Source organism: Neolamprologus multifasciatus, chromosome 13 (assembly GCF_963576455.1).
Source record: "Neolamprologus multifasciatus chromosome 13, fNeoMul1.2, whole genome shotgun sequence".
Taxonomy (NCBI): domain Eukaryota; kingdom Metazoa; phylum Chordata; class Actinopteri; order Cichliformes; family Cichlidae; genus Neolamprologus; species Neolamprologus multifasciatus.
Genome location: NC_140451.1, coordinates 2,777,285 through 2,791,041, shown reverse-complemented (window position 1 = coordinate 2,791,041; position 13,757 = coordinate 2,777,285). Strand labels below are relative to the sequence as shown.

The 13,757-nt window shown below is 42.0% G+C and overlaps 1 protein-coding gene across 2 annotated transcripts in view; it reads right to left on the bottom strand.

Moving 5' to 3' along the window:
• piezo1 (piezo type mechanosensitive ion channel component 1 (Er blood group)) overlaps window positions 1-13,757 on the bottom strand; it is a 97,980-nt gene that overhangs the window by 28,368 nt on the left and 55,855 nt on the right. For both annotated transcript variants that reach the window (XM_085182169.1, XM_085182168.1), the window contains exons 23-32: window positions 10,885-10,989; window positions 9,558-9,714; window positions 7,640-7,883; window positions 5,675-5,771; window positions 5,303-5,468; window positions 3,734-3,823; window positions 3,548-3,627; window positions 2,993-3,070; window positions 867-967; window positions 646-772 (exon numbers count right to left, since the gene is read on the bottom strand). In XM_085182169.1, coding sequence (XP_085038295.1) covers window positions 646-772; window positions 867-967; window positions 2,993-3,070; window positions 3,548-3,627; window positions 3,734-3,823; window positions 5,303-5,468; window positions 5,675-5,771; window positions 7,640-7,883; window positions 9,558-9,714; window positions 10,885-10,989 — 1,245 coding nt within the window. The remainder of the gene's footprint in view (window positions 1-645; window positions 773-866; window positions 968-2,992; window positions 3,071-3,547; window positions 3,628-3,733; window positions 3,824-5,302; window positions 5,469-5,674; window positions 5,772-7,639; window positions 7,884-9,557; window positions 9,715-10,884; window positions 10,990-13,757) is intronic.

Genomic DNA, 13,757 nt, shown 5'->3' with positions numbered 1-13,757 from the left:
TTAAACTGCTCCACCTGCAGTAGTGACGTGAATGTTGCTGTTGGAGCACAGTGCCCTTTCTTAAAGGTGGGAACAGATTCTTTGTGAGTGAGCAAACATACAAATTTAGGAGGAGATCAAATGATTATTTCACCCCAACATGTCCATGTTTTTTAGTCTATGGTTTTGCTACTATTTTTTGTATTTAGCAATACAGTTTATTTCATTCTGCAATCAGTTAGGTGGACAAAGTTTAAAACTTTGTCTTGCAGCTTTAAGCATTCACACTACAATCAAGAAATACATCCTTTAGTCACCAAAGACTTAACTGGACTTGACTTGTAACTATGTAACAAGACCCTTTGTTGGGGTGAAATTTGGAGGGTTTGTAGACAAATTGCTTCAGTTTTCTAACTGATTGTTGTCACGTCTTAAAATTGTCTGAATGGATTCAATCACAATAATTTTAGCTTTTACACACATAAATACTTGTAACAGTTGTGCAAAGCTGTTTACAGTTTTCCTGCCAAAGAACATGTTGAGAGGAGTCAGTCATTTACTAGTTCACATATTATTCTCACAGATTTATAAATGATAGATTTTCCCTGTTTGACTCCAGGGATGCCATGTGATCCAATATCTTATCAAAAATCGATGTAATCCGACCTTTTCCTGACAGAGCCTCGTGTGAATCAGCTCTTTCTTCTCTCTCAGCTCTCTTCAGTCGACCCTGTCGATTCTGCCGTTCCCTCAGAGCTGTTTTCACACTCGTCACCCATCCCTGATACGCCAACTGGGAGAGACGATCTCATTTTAGCAACAGCGTACATCATACAACACGAAACTTTGCGCTTTTGTTTGTGCGAATAAATTGTGTGTGTGAGCACCTGACAGGCAGTCTGTTTCTGAGGCTTCTGCTCTTCAGACTGTAGTTCATCTTCATCCTCACTGTCAGATTCAAACAGGTAATAGTCTCCAGAGTGCAGCACTGCAAGTAGAAAAACAGATTGTCATGTAAATAACTCAAATTCTTGTGCAATTCTTCTTCTGACGAAGTTGTATTTTTGTATTTTCCTACTCAGTTGTATATAGTATTTGTATTTCTATTTTATTCTATTGTATTTTATTCCATTCCAGTGTTTTCTAATTTCTGCTACATAACTTTGCACTTTAGCTGTAACAAAACAAATTTCCCACCTGTGGGACTAATAAAGGTCATCTTATCTTATCTTAAATAAGTCTCTAATGCTGCCATAACAATCAAGCAAACATTTGCATATGTTGCTATTGTTGCCTTTAATGCTACTTTTTACAGTTCTTGTTACTATTTTGGGGTTTGCTTTTATACCGCGCCAGTGGTTGAGTAAGCACACAAAATGTTACTGTATCTTTCTACAATGATGAATGATGATGTAATGAATCTAAATCTTAATCTCAGTCTGTATCATAGCACCAATAAAAATCTGGTCATGTAGCATTTACGATGGTCCGTTCTGAGCAAACACGGCTCATTTTATAGTTCTTGAACGCATTGTTCAAACCAAAATCATCACTGCTTGAAGTCACTGCTCATAGACACAAGCAGGACTGCATCATCCAAAAGTAACTAAGAGTAACTTTGACCTTCTTCATAGATACAGTTTGTTACCATAGTACAGATTTATTCCACTCAGCTGATGACCTCCTGAGCTGCAGCCACTCCAGAACTGCCTTTAACAAGATGTGGTGAGCAAAGGTGGATATACTTGGATCTCCCTGCTTTGTAGTCTGTACACAGGGGTTTTCATCGATGGATGAGTGGACTGAGGTGGATGTTGCTCACGAGGTAGGGCGGATCACCTGCTAACTGGAACGTTTGAAAGTCGTTTGACCCCTAGCTGCTCTAGTCTCATACCAAAGCATCCTCGGGCAAGATACTGAAGCCCAAGTTGTTCCCAGTGCAGTCAGAGTATGTATATGTTTGTTCGACTCTACCGGAGCTGATTATTTGTAAAAACAGTTACAAACAGAGACACAAATATATATGTATGTAACTGACAGATGGGCTAATTTGTGAGGATAATGTTTGAAACAGATGTTCATGTGATCTAACTGTGACACTGCAAAAACTGAATGAAACACAAAGTGTCAAATATGCAGGTTCAGTCATGCAGGTGAGGAAATCTCAGTCTCAGCTGACTGCAGCTTCTCAGCACATTTGCACAATGACTGAAACGAGCATCGCTGACTATCAATGGGCCCTGAGGTCAGTTTCATGATCATTAATTTGAACATTGCCATGACCATTGATCAGTGGTGACGAGTCGCATTCACAGAGAGTTGGGGAATGGCTGCAATCACAGCCATGTAAGACACGAACCCTCACCCCCTCCTCGATTCAGAGACGGGGAGTCAACGAGGCCGTTTATGTGAAAAGGGAAAGACCATCTCTGAATGGAGGAGAGGGCGTAAGAGTACTCAGAGAGACAGAGAGGGATAAGGAGAGCAATGAGGTGTGTCTGGACACCAGGTGAGTGTATCTCAGGTTACTCCAGCCTTCTAAAGTAACAGACCATTCTAGGCTTAAAATAAACCCAGTCACATTTCAGGAGCACAGATCTAGAGAGGAGCTACCATAACGGACGTGGTTGGTAGGACCGGCCTGCGAGGCTATTCAGGGTTTCTGGTTTTTTATCAGAGTAATCAGAGTATCAGACATCCAGAAGGTTTTGAGGCAGTTCGAGCTGGGCGAGTCTCCTGACTCATCAGCTCTGCCTACTGGGCAACACTTCTGAAACAGAGAGCCTTTCCAGACTTCCTGTATTGGGGTGCTGCTTCCACAGATCAACACTCTATATTCAACACTATACTACATACAGAGACTATTCTACTACTAAGACTACGGGCTTGGCTTGGATCTTGTAGCCAAGCCTGGAGCTCTGTCTGTTGTTTAGACAGACAGAGCTCTTGGGTTTGGGTTATTTGTATGTTTTTCCACACATCAGTATTGTCTCCGTCTTATTATCCAGGCTACCTGCAGCATGGTCCAACCATGGCTGGTGCCACAGCTTCTTCCTGGATCTCTTTTTTCCTGTCTGGATCTCTGGATCATCTGGAATGAAAACAGAAGTTCAAAGAGCTTTCAGGACAGACTCACTGCAGGGATGCGAAGCTTAGAGTTGCACTAAGAGAAGTGTGGGAAGTGTTTTAATCTTTTTGGGGGGAAACAGAAATATCTTCCTAATAAAAGTGGTCCTAAAACGACACAGAAAGAGTAAATGTTAAGGGTGTGTGAAGCTAACTCACATGCAGGACAGAGAAGTTTTATTGACTAACAGAAGTGAAGAAAAATGTAGGGAACAGGAAGGAATACGATGAAGAGGAATCAGGACAACAAGGCAGGAAAGAGGATGAGGAGACAGCAAATATACTTCTTCAAATAGTAATAGAAAGTGTTGTAAAAAGAAAAGAACCAGTATCTTACATTTTTACATAAGAACTGCATTCTAACGTATGTAATTGATTTCAAATGACACTGATTAAACTTGTGGCAGTGACAGGAAATACACGGCAGTAAAAAGAGTCGCACCGACAGCCCGGCTTTCTTTGTTTTCACTTGTTTTGTGTCCACATTTGTACTTCTGCTGCTTGGAGCGAATTCTCTGCATCCTGAGGACAGAAAGAAGAAGACGGGCTTCATTCCTGTGATGCTTTATTTCTGAACACTCTCATTTTCAGGGTTTCTTAATATTTTTCCCCTGCTGTGAGCACTTACGATCTCTTGAGCTGCGACAGCGATTTCTTCTCAGCTTGTTGGTGGAACTTGATGTTCTTCACAATACTGGCTCTAAAGAGCTCGAAACCCCTGAGAGGAAAAGGTCAATGTGCCATCAGCACATTACAGCCAGTAACAAGGTCGTTTCATTTGTATGAACAAAAGTGTGTCCGTGTAAATAAAGGTGTCAGTATAACTGCTATTTATGGCCACGGCCTTTTTTCAAAACGTTAAATATGAAATGTTTTAATCTTCTGAGTATTACTGAGCAGCTGACGTGACCGGGTGATTCTCACAGTGACAGCACATTAAACACTATGACAGTGAGGTGAGCAGACTTTGAAGTGATGAAATATGTTTTTGGCAGACGCTGTGTCACTGATACCCGTGCACTGTCAGGTGTGTGTACATTGTGTTGCGAAATCAGTTTCACCCCGGTTCTTTTATTCGTCGAAACTTCCAGAGGCAGCACCGGAACTCAGTAGTTATTTCACAAAACCTTTATTCATCTTTATTTAATTCAATTCAATTCAATTTTATTTATATAGCGCCAAATCACAACAAAAGTCGCCTCAAGGCGCTTCATAGATACAGAGAAAAACCCAACAATCATATGACCCCCTATGAGCAGCACTTTGGCGACAGTGGGAAGGAAAAACTCCCTTTTAACAGGAAGAAACCTCCAGCAGAACCAGGCTCAGGGAGGGGCGGGGCCATCTGCTGTGACCGGCATGCAGATGATGTGATTTAAGGATGCACTTCTAGAAGGGAAGACGAGGCTGGTGTGTCCCTCTGCAAAATCTTCACCCCTTTGTTAGTTACAGCCAGCTTTATAGAGGCGACCCCATCATAAACCCCCCCACGGTGTGCTGCAAACTCTGTGTCTGTGTCTATGTGCACAAGCACGTGAATGCCTACATGTGCGCGTTCCCGCGTGTCTATGTGAGTGCTCGTGAGTGAGTGTGCGTGACAGTTAAAACACTGTGGGTGTAGGTGACTCCCTAGAGGTCATAAAAGTCCATCTCCCTTCCAGACCACAGTTATCCAGTTACAAATGTTGAGACCCCACCCAGGTATCCTCTGGGGAATTTCCACTCAGCATTAACTCCTCTTTGTCTTACTTTCACAGTTCAACTGGGGGAGGGGTCTCCTACAATCTACTCCTAAGTTCATGACACAGTCAGGCCTTTATCACATTGAGGGCAGTGTCAGTGTCTCTACAATAATTCTACTTCCTATGTTAACACATTTCTAAACTCTAAAATAAGCTAAACATTCCTACAATTGCTTCAGGCCATGTCACGCACACACTTTGTGCCAAATATTTAGGTCAACACGTGCTACATTTTATATTTCAAACATCGCCGGTGAATGCACCAAATAACCACAATGATCATATTTGCAGCGCTTCTGTGGTCAAATATGAATTGTCTGGATTTGTTGTGTCTTTGGCATCGCGATAAATATAACTTGTGAGTAATTAAAGCATTTTAAAAACTTATTTTGGGTAAATTCAGGAAAAACATGCATGTTTACATGATGTAAGTCAGTGATGTCACTGAGTTGTACCTCGAGGCCTGTTTGGCAGAAGCCTGCAGTTCAGTTGTCACATGAAGGAAGTAGAAACTGAGGAAGATCCTCCTCTGCAGCAGCAGGCACAGAAAGCAAATGCTGTCCCACATTATTCCGGCTTCTTCTACTGGGAGACTGCACGTCTTGTCACTAACTGCTTGTGCTGTCAAGAAATCCAAAGACAGTAAATGTGAATTTTGCAGAATATCAATCCCCATTAAAGCTTTTTAAAATACCAAGTATAACCATTCAATTCACGATTCATTTCATATTGTACTTGGCAAAAAACCCAAAAAAAGATTTAAGGCACAACGTTCAGTCTGAGTAGAAACTGATACGGCAGCTCAAGTATTATTATTAAAAACTTACGATCATAGTATCCTTTGACTGTGCATACCAAGCTGAAGAGCTGGATGACCCAGCAGAAGCCCTTCTGCATCTCAAACACAAACACACATGCCAGGATCTGCAACACACAAACACACATAAGCACAGTCAATGTTTCTATATGTGACGTTTTGTACACAGAGATTCCAAAAACGTTCTTTTTCTTTATATCATCACATGATATCACAAAGTGATGAGGCGTCTGTAGGACACAGAACCTCTAAAGAAATGACAGCACTGACAATAGACAGCTTCACAGGACTCTCAATGCTAACACCTAACACTTTGTGAGTGTTAACCGTGTTAATTACATTGACCTAGCAACCAGGTACCCGCCCCCTGACGACCTCCGTATTCCTCGACTGGTTGGCGAGTGGTTACTGGAGTATGCTGGCTGAAATCGATCACAAAGCCTTGGTCACAGCAGTTTAATGGACAAAGCTGATTTGTCTGTAAACACTCCCCAAATAACAAAGTGTTTGAACTGGTAAACTGGCTGGTTGTATTCTAGCTGAGCACCTGAACTCAAAGTAAAAGCAAACGTGTTTGAAGAGGTGGAACACAACTAGCACTGTAGACCTATTTCAACCTCAATCGCCTCAATAACCTCCAGAAACCACTCGCCATCTGGTTGAGGAATAGGGCTGCCACAAACGGTTATTTTGATAGTCGACTAGTCACCGATTATTTGACTAATCAGATCATCATCCATTGGACGTAAAACATACAGCTTATTGCACCAGCAGCATCTGCTCTTATATAACTATCATTAGCTTACAGCTTTAAGTGTTTAAGGTCTGTGCTAACTAAAAATAAAGACAAGTTGATAGTTTATTAAATTTTAATGAAATTTACAGATTGTTTCGGTGAAGTTTAATAAACTCCTTGCTATCTAATATAACAGGACACCGGAGTAAATTCTTGAGCATCTCACACTTCTGATAACCAGTTGTCTGCTTGACATTTATTCAGCTGTGTAAAAACTTTAATCTCAGCCAAACCGATTTACTCAGGAACAAATAAAATACTGAAAAAAGCCAAACAATAACATTTTTAAGTTATCTAAGTGACTTATATATCATGTTTAACCTGAGTAGCAAAAGACGGCGGTGGGTTTGAAAACGATTTACCGGGAGTCCGGTGTTCTCACGGCTCTAGTTAGCCTAGCCCCTGGCTAGCTATCGAGCTAGTGGCTAACAGACGTCTCCGAAAACGTCGGAGCGCTTTTGAAAATATGTGGTGTCTTGATAAACTGAGCAGATATTTGAGGTTTACACAGCTACATTCTCGCCTGAAAATATGTTAAACGTTTATTTTGTGACCCAGAAAGAATAATAAGAGTAATATTAAAACTAACTAGCTGCCGCCATTGTTGGAAACTGAGCAGGGCTGCGCTATGAATTCTGGGATACAGCTTCTTTTTCTTCTTCGGGGTTTAACGGCAGCTGGCATCCTTGTACATGCAGTGCTGCCATCTTCTGTTTCAGTCCGTTATTACACTCTTAAATCCTACTACTTATTCCTGCGTCTTTTGTGATCTTACAAAGCTTCAAACGACGCGTCGACTATTAGATCAGTCGTCGACGATTTTGATAGTCGACGTAATCGTGACTAGTCGACTAATCGTGGCAGCCCTAATGAGGAATACACATTTTTCCCTAGCAGCCAATGTCACTGACCATCGTCTGTCCTTGTGTGACTGAGGCTTTAGCAACTGGTTTTTACAGCAAACCACTGCCATGTGGTGGGGGAGGAGCCAGGCGGTCCCTGGACATCACATTGACAGTTTGCTTATTGTGTGGATGCCTCAAAGGCAATAAACAAGGTTAAACAAGGTTAGCCTTGTGACATCATCAACATACATTAAGCAGGACAACACATTGTTGCTTAGTTGTGGATGTAAACTTAAAATATATTTCATCACCAAACTATAAATGTTATACTCACAGATAAGAGGTTTTTAGATATGATGACTGCCACATTATAGATGATGAGACAGTCCCACAGGTTGAGGCGAGTTCTGGATTTTTTGCCCAATAGCTGCGTTCCAAACAACAGAAAAAAGAAGCAAGCAAGCAGGTAGCCCAGTCCAAACACCGATATCCGAGTCGACCCTGTGATGAAGACCACTGACAACACAAACCAGAAGAAGTGGCGAAATACCAAAACCTTTGCCATGTCCAGGTAACTCCTACAAGAGGAAAAAGAGAAAACAAATAATAAAATAAAATAAAATACATATTTGAATGACAGAGCTGCTCATTTTTTCTTTAGATCGACGAGAACAGGCAGGTCAGATGCACAGTCTTACAAACACTTCTTCCATGTGCTAGAAAATCATGAAGATAACGTGTGAGGCCATCTGTCAGAAAGTTAAAGTGAGGATTAAGTGTCCTTTTAAAACATCACATTAAAGCTTTCACAAAATGTCAAAGTTATTCATACTGTTACATACGTCAAGTCCACAATTTCCACTCTCAGCATATGACAGCTGGGATAGGCTAGCTGCCCCCCAATAAGCACACGCGAAAGAGAACGGGTGGATGAACGGATGATAATAATAGTATTTTGCAAATATGGGAAAATATGGAAGGGTATAAATACCAACTTTACCTTTTTGTTTTTTTCTAATTTGCTCCTGACTAACAAATCTGTGGCTGCACCGTCACACAGTGTGCTGTGGTACTGGGTCGACCCTCCACAGGTCACAGTCTCAGCAGAGTTTTTGTTCTAAGGGTAAATGGACTGCTTCTCATTTTGTAACTTTCTACTAACTAACTTAAAGTGCCTCATTCACACACATTCATACTCACATTCATATTGCCGTCAGGAGAGCGTCCTGACGGCAAACATCTGCACCTGGTTTGGGAACAGCACCAAGCAGGACAGACGAGATCTGCAAAGAGTGGTGCGCTCAGCCGAACGCATCATTCAATCAGAGCTCCCTGACCTGCTGTCCATCTACACCAAGCGGTGCAAGTCCAAAGCTAGGAAGGTTATGATGGACCTCTCCCATCCCAACAATGGACTCTTCTCACTGTTGAGGTCTGGGAAGCGCTTCCGCTCCCTTAAGGCCAAAACAGAGAGAATGAGGAGGAGCTTCTTCCCCCAGGCTATTCGGGCCCTGAACCAGGTGTAGGACTGGACTCTCCCACACATCACATCACCACACGCACCACCACTCATTTCCTACAATCCTATAATTCCTATAATTTATAATCTTGATAATCTCTTTCTGCTATTTGCACATTTTTACTGTAAATTAAGTTAAATTAAGTTAATTTGTAAATTTTGTAGTAACCTGTAAATTGTAAATACTGTAAAACGTTTTTTCTGTCATTTAATGGTCGGGCATTGTACAGCTACAAGCATTTCACCCCCATGTCATACTGTGTGTGGTTGTGTGTGTGTGACAAATAAAATTTGAATTTGAATACTGTGATGCATCAAAGAGCAGCCTGCGGTTTGCATCTTGCTGAAGGATATCTGGCATGCAGACAGGCGCAGCAGGGATTGAACCGCCAACCTTCCAGTCAGTGAACGACCTGCTCTACCACCTGAGCCCACCCCACAGGGGGCTCCATTTTCTCCAATACTATCTCAATATTGATCATTGATCTCATTGGCTTTAAATTGCACAAATAACTGATTTCACTGGGATTTCTGTTGTTTCTATACAGCATCTACAATATGAACTCAGGTTCATGTGATATTTTCCTTCCCTGTGTTTTAATAAATGAAGCTTAGAGTTCAATAAGGACGATCTATGGCCTCACATCTGTCCCACGCTGTCAAGCTGTTTGTGTCATCACTCCAATCACCCAAAGCAGGTTAAATGTGAAAATATAGACTTTATGATATTTACCTGCAATTGATGAAGTTAGGTGCAGGGTTAAACAATCGACCTTCCATTGGTTCTGGTTCATCTGTGTTCTCTCCTGCTAGAACCATCCACTCCTCCACGTGCTCACACTCAAACACCTTCCACTGCTGAGACGCACACATCAGCAGCACAAAGTCCGCTGTGGGCACACACAACACAACGCAGTGATTTTCACCTGCAGCACTGAATCCTTATGGGCTCAGTGTCAAAACATCAAAACATGACACAGGGAGACGATCTTAGTAACTGGAATACACACAAAACTCAACGTGACAGTGTCTGTGAAGGTTGTCAGTCATCCAGGTCATCGTGGTCAAAGGAGCTTGGAGAGAAAAGCGTCTGGACTTCTTTAAGTTACTTGAAGACGTTTCACCTTCATCCGAGAAGCTTCTTCAGTTCTAAGGTCAAATGGTGGAGAGTCCCAGATATAAACCCAGTTGGAGTTTTCCCCCACAGAGGGACAAAAGGTCAAAGGTCACTCTTTCGAGGATGCCAATGTTCACATTTTGGACAGAGAGGACAGATGGTTTGAAAGAGGAGTGAAAGAAGCATCTATGTCCACTGTGAGCGACCATCTTTGAACAGAGGCGGGGCTTACAACACCAACTCTCTGCCATCTATAATCCAGTTTTGAGATCCCTTCCCAGACGCCTTAACGCCCACTCACATCCTGGGCCATCTGACCTCAGCAATTCGCATGATAAGGTGGGACCAGGTTTCACAATGAGCTCACCCAAAACTCTGGCTGATTGGGACCCACACCCAGTTCCACACCTTGGCTCAGGCGATTAGAGGATCATCAGGGGGTCCTTTTGTCCCTCTGTGGGGGGAAACTCCCACTAGGTTTAAATCTGGGACTCTCCACCATTTGACCTTAGAACTGAAGAAGCTTCTCGGATGAAGGTGAAACGTCTTCAAGTAACTTAAAGAAGTCCAGACGCTTTTCTCTCCAAGCTCCTTTGACTACAATGACAATATGTTAACTGTGAACTCTGACTACACATTATTATTATTATATTAACACACAATTGTGGAAATAGTGGCATAAACATTAACAACATGCAGAAGTTATTGGAACAACTGTGAGACGACAAACATAACCAGCACAAATGTGCCTTTTAGTGTAATAACAACTGCTCTTTTAGATCCTTCAGCAGATAATCGTTTAGTTTGTTTTGTGACAGTTTCCAATAATAATCCATACAGACTCTGAAGTTCACTCCATTAGAATAGGCACACTCCATACTGTGGGAGTGGCAGTGACACAAAGGTTTGCTCACTCATGATGTGACCAAGCACACAGACTAACCTATGAGATTTCTGGAGTTTGGAACAGTATAAAAGTCAGGTAGATAGATCCATTTAATGAGAGCTGAGTTCATCAACACTGGACTCTTCCATCTCCATGGGTAGTCTACAACAAGCACACAGAGAAGCAGAGACATGCAACAATACACAAAGTGTTTAAGCAGCATTTATAGAAACATGTGTAAACATCCTCTCTGAAAAGTGCCCGACTGACACATAAGACCGACCTTTTGTAATCGGCCATAATTTAATTAAAACAAGTGAAGTGGAGACAGTACGCACACCCCTGCATTTATCATGCCACACATCTATAAAACGACTAGCTGAGATACGAGCTGCCTCAGCTCATTCACACAAAGAGCACATCCATCCACTACTGTTCATCCGGGCTGTACCGCCCCCTCATCAGCGGGAACACCAATGTGCTCTCAGGTCGGCCAAGTGATATCATCTCTCCAGCGTGTCCTGGGTTTTTGTTTGGGGGGGGTTGCTCCTGGTAGGACATTCCTGGAAAACTACATCCAGGAGGCTCCCAGAAACCATCCCAATCAGATGGAGGAACCACCACAACTTGAACCTTTCCATGTGGAGGAGTAGTGACTCTACTTTAAGTCCCCTCCCGAACGACTGAAGTTCTCGCCCGACCTCTAAGACTGAGCCCATCCACCCTTGAGAGAAATGTAATTTCCAAAGCCTGTATACATAGTCTCATTAATGTTGTCATTACCCAGAGCTCATGACCACAGGTGAGTGTAGGGACAGAAATCAGCCTGGTTTTTATGCTCAGCTCTGTTTGGACTGGACTGGTTCAGTGTCTGCATCATGGATGATGCACCTGCCAGACTGAGGACCATGGTCCTAAGATTGCCCCCACCTGAGGAAGCTCACAGAACCAGCCATATCTGCAACAAGCAGGGCTGCATCTAAAGGGGGGCATGGGGTGTATGAGACCCAATTTATTTTAAGGCTTAAGTAGATATTAATAAAACTGAAATATTTCAAAATGTAAAAATAAAAGCTTTTTGCAGCGTAATAAAACTGTACATGGGCCAGTAAAGCTCTTTTCTGCTTTTAGGTTGGACACTGAACTGTTATTAACATTCATTATTAACACATACAATTACATTTTTTTATATAGTGCCAAATCAACTTACTTCAAGATGCTTATCATCATGCAGTCTTGTTTTCAAGAACAGCACAGTGCTTCCTAAATAATTACCGTTATAAATGTAAAGATACGGCACTGCATCCATTGATGTAAACCACAAAGTCGTTATCCAGGGATACGATCTAAAGGCAAGTGAGTAGAGCACACAGTGCTTGGCTTGGACGTATTGTTGGATTTATCAGGCTGTGACTTTTAGTGTTCACTGGGTGAATCTGCAATCTAGAGAGAACGATCGGAGAAAGATCGAGCATCTCCAAAGACGTGGTTCTCTATTAAACGCTGCTGGTTCAGGGTGGATTGCTTCTTGGCATGTGTGGGCTCTCTTTCACACATGTGGAGACTGTTAGGTCTACAACTCCTGATTCCATCGTCTCAAAATAAGTTGGATGATTTGATATGGGCAAAGATGCAACAAAAAGATGCAACGTGAGCATCTTCATCCATAGATTTATTATAATAAAACATGCATATTGTATTACTAATATAAGACAGAGTTTATCTAGTGTGGAAATATGCAAGAATGGCGTAAAGGGCACCCCATCAGAGTGGTTCAGGTCATACCTGTCTGACAGGACCTTCTCTGTGAGCTTTGGAGATTTTATCTCTTCCTCAGCTCCCCTTACTTATGGTGTTCCCCAGGGATCTATACTGGGGCCAATATTGTTCTCCATTTATATGCTTCCTCTAGGTCTAATTTTTAGAAAATATAACATTTGTTTTCCTTCATATGCCGATGATACTCAGATCTATCTTCAACTGAAGGGAAACAGTCCTGCCTCACTAGAACCCTTACGTCTCGGTGAAGTTAAATCTTGGATGGCCTCTAACTTCCTTAACTTCAATGAGAACAAAACCGAAGTGATAATTTTTGAACCAAGCGGCAATCCCATCACCTCTAATTTTAACCTGCACAGTCTTGAGCCTTTTGTCAAATCACATGCCAAAACTTTGGGGGTTATATTTGACAGCAAGTTCACCTTTGAAAAACAGATTAGCTCAGTCGTACAGCGGTCTTTCTTCCATCTGAGGCTTTTATCTAAGGTGAGATCATTTTTATCTTTTAAAAACTTTGAACGGGTTCATGCTTTTATTGTATCCCAGCTGGACTACTGTAACTCCTTATATGCTGAAGTTAGCCAGATCGGCCTGGCAAAGCTGCAGTTGGTCCAGAATGCTGCAGCTCGACTTCTGACACGTACTAAAGGACGTGAACACATTTCCCCGGTGCTCGCCTCCCTTCATTGGCTCCCCGTCCACTTCAGAATTAACTTGTTGACCTACAAAGCCCTGAACGGACAGGCTCCCGGGTGTTTGTCTGACCTCTTGCAGACGTATACCCCTTAGATCTCTTAGATCAAGTGATCTTTTGCTTTTAGCCGTACCAAGGTCGAGGCTGGTTCATAGAGGCGATCGAGCATTTGCAGTCGTAGCGCCTAAGCTGTGGAATAATTTACCCCAACACATCAGACAGGCTCCTGTCAATCTTTTTAAATCTTATCTTAAAACGCATTTTTATTTACTGGCTTTTAATACAGCATGAGAGTTATTTGTTATTTTATTATACCATACCATACCACCTTTATTTATAAAGCACTTTAACATAAAACCAGAGTTCACAAAGTGCTGTACATGCTAATAGCATAAGTAAAGAAAATTAAAATGAGATAAGATAAAATAAATAACTAAAAAACTAAAATAAATTGAAA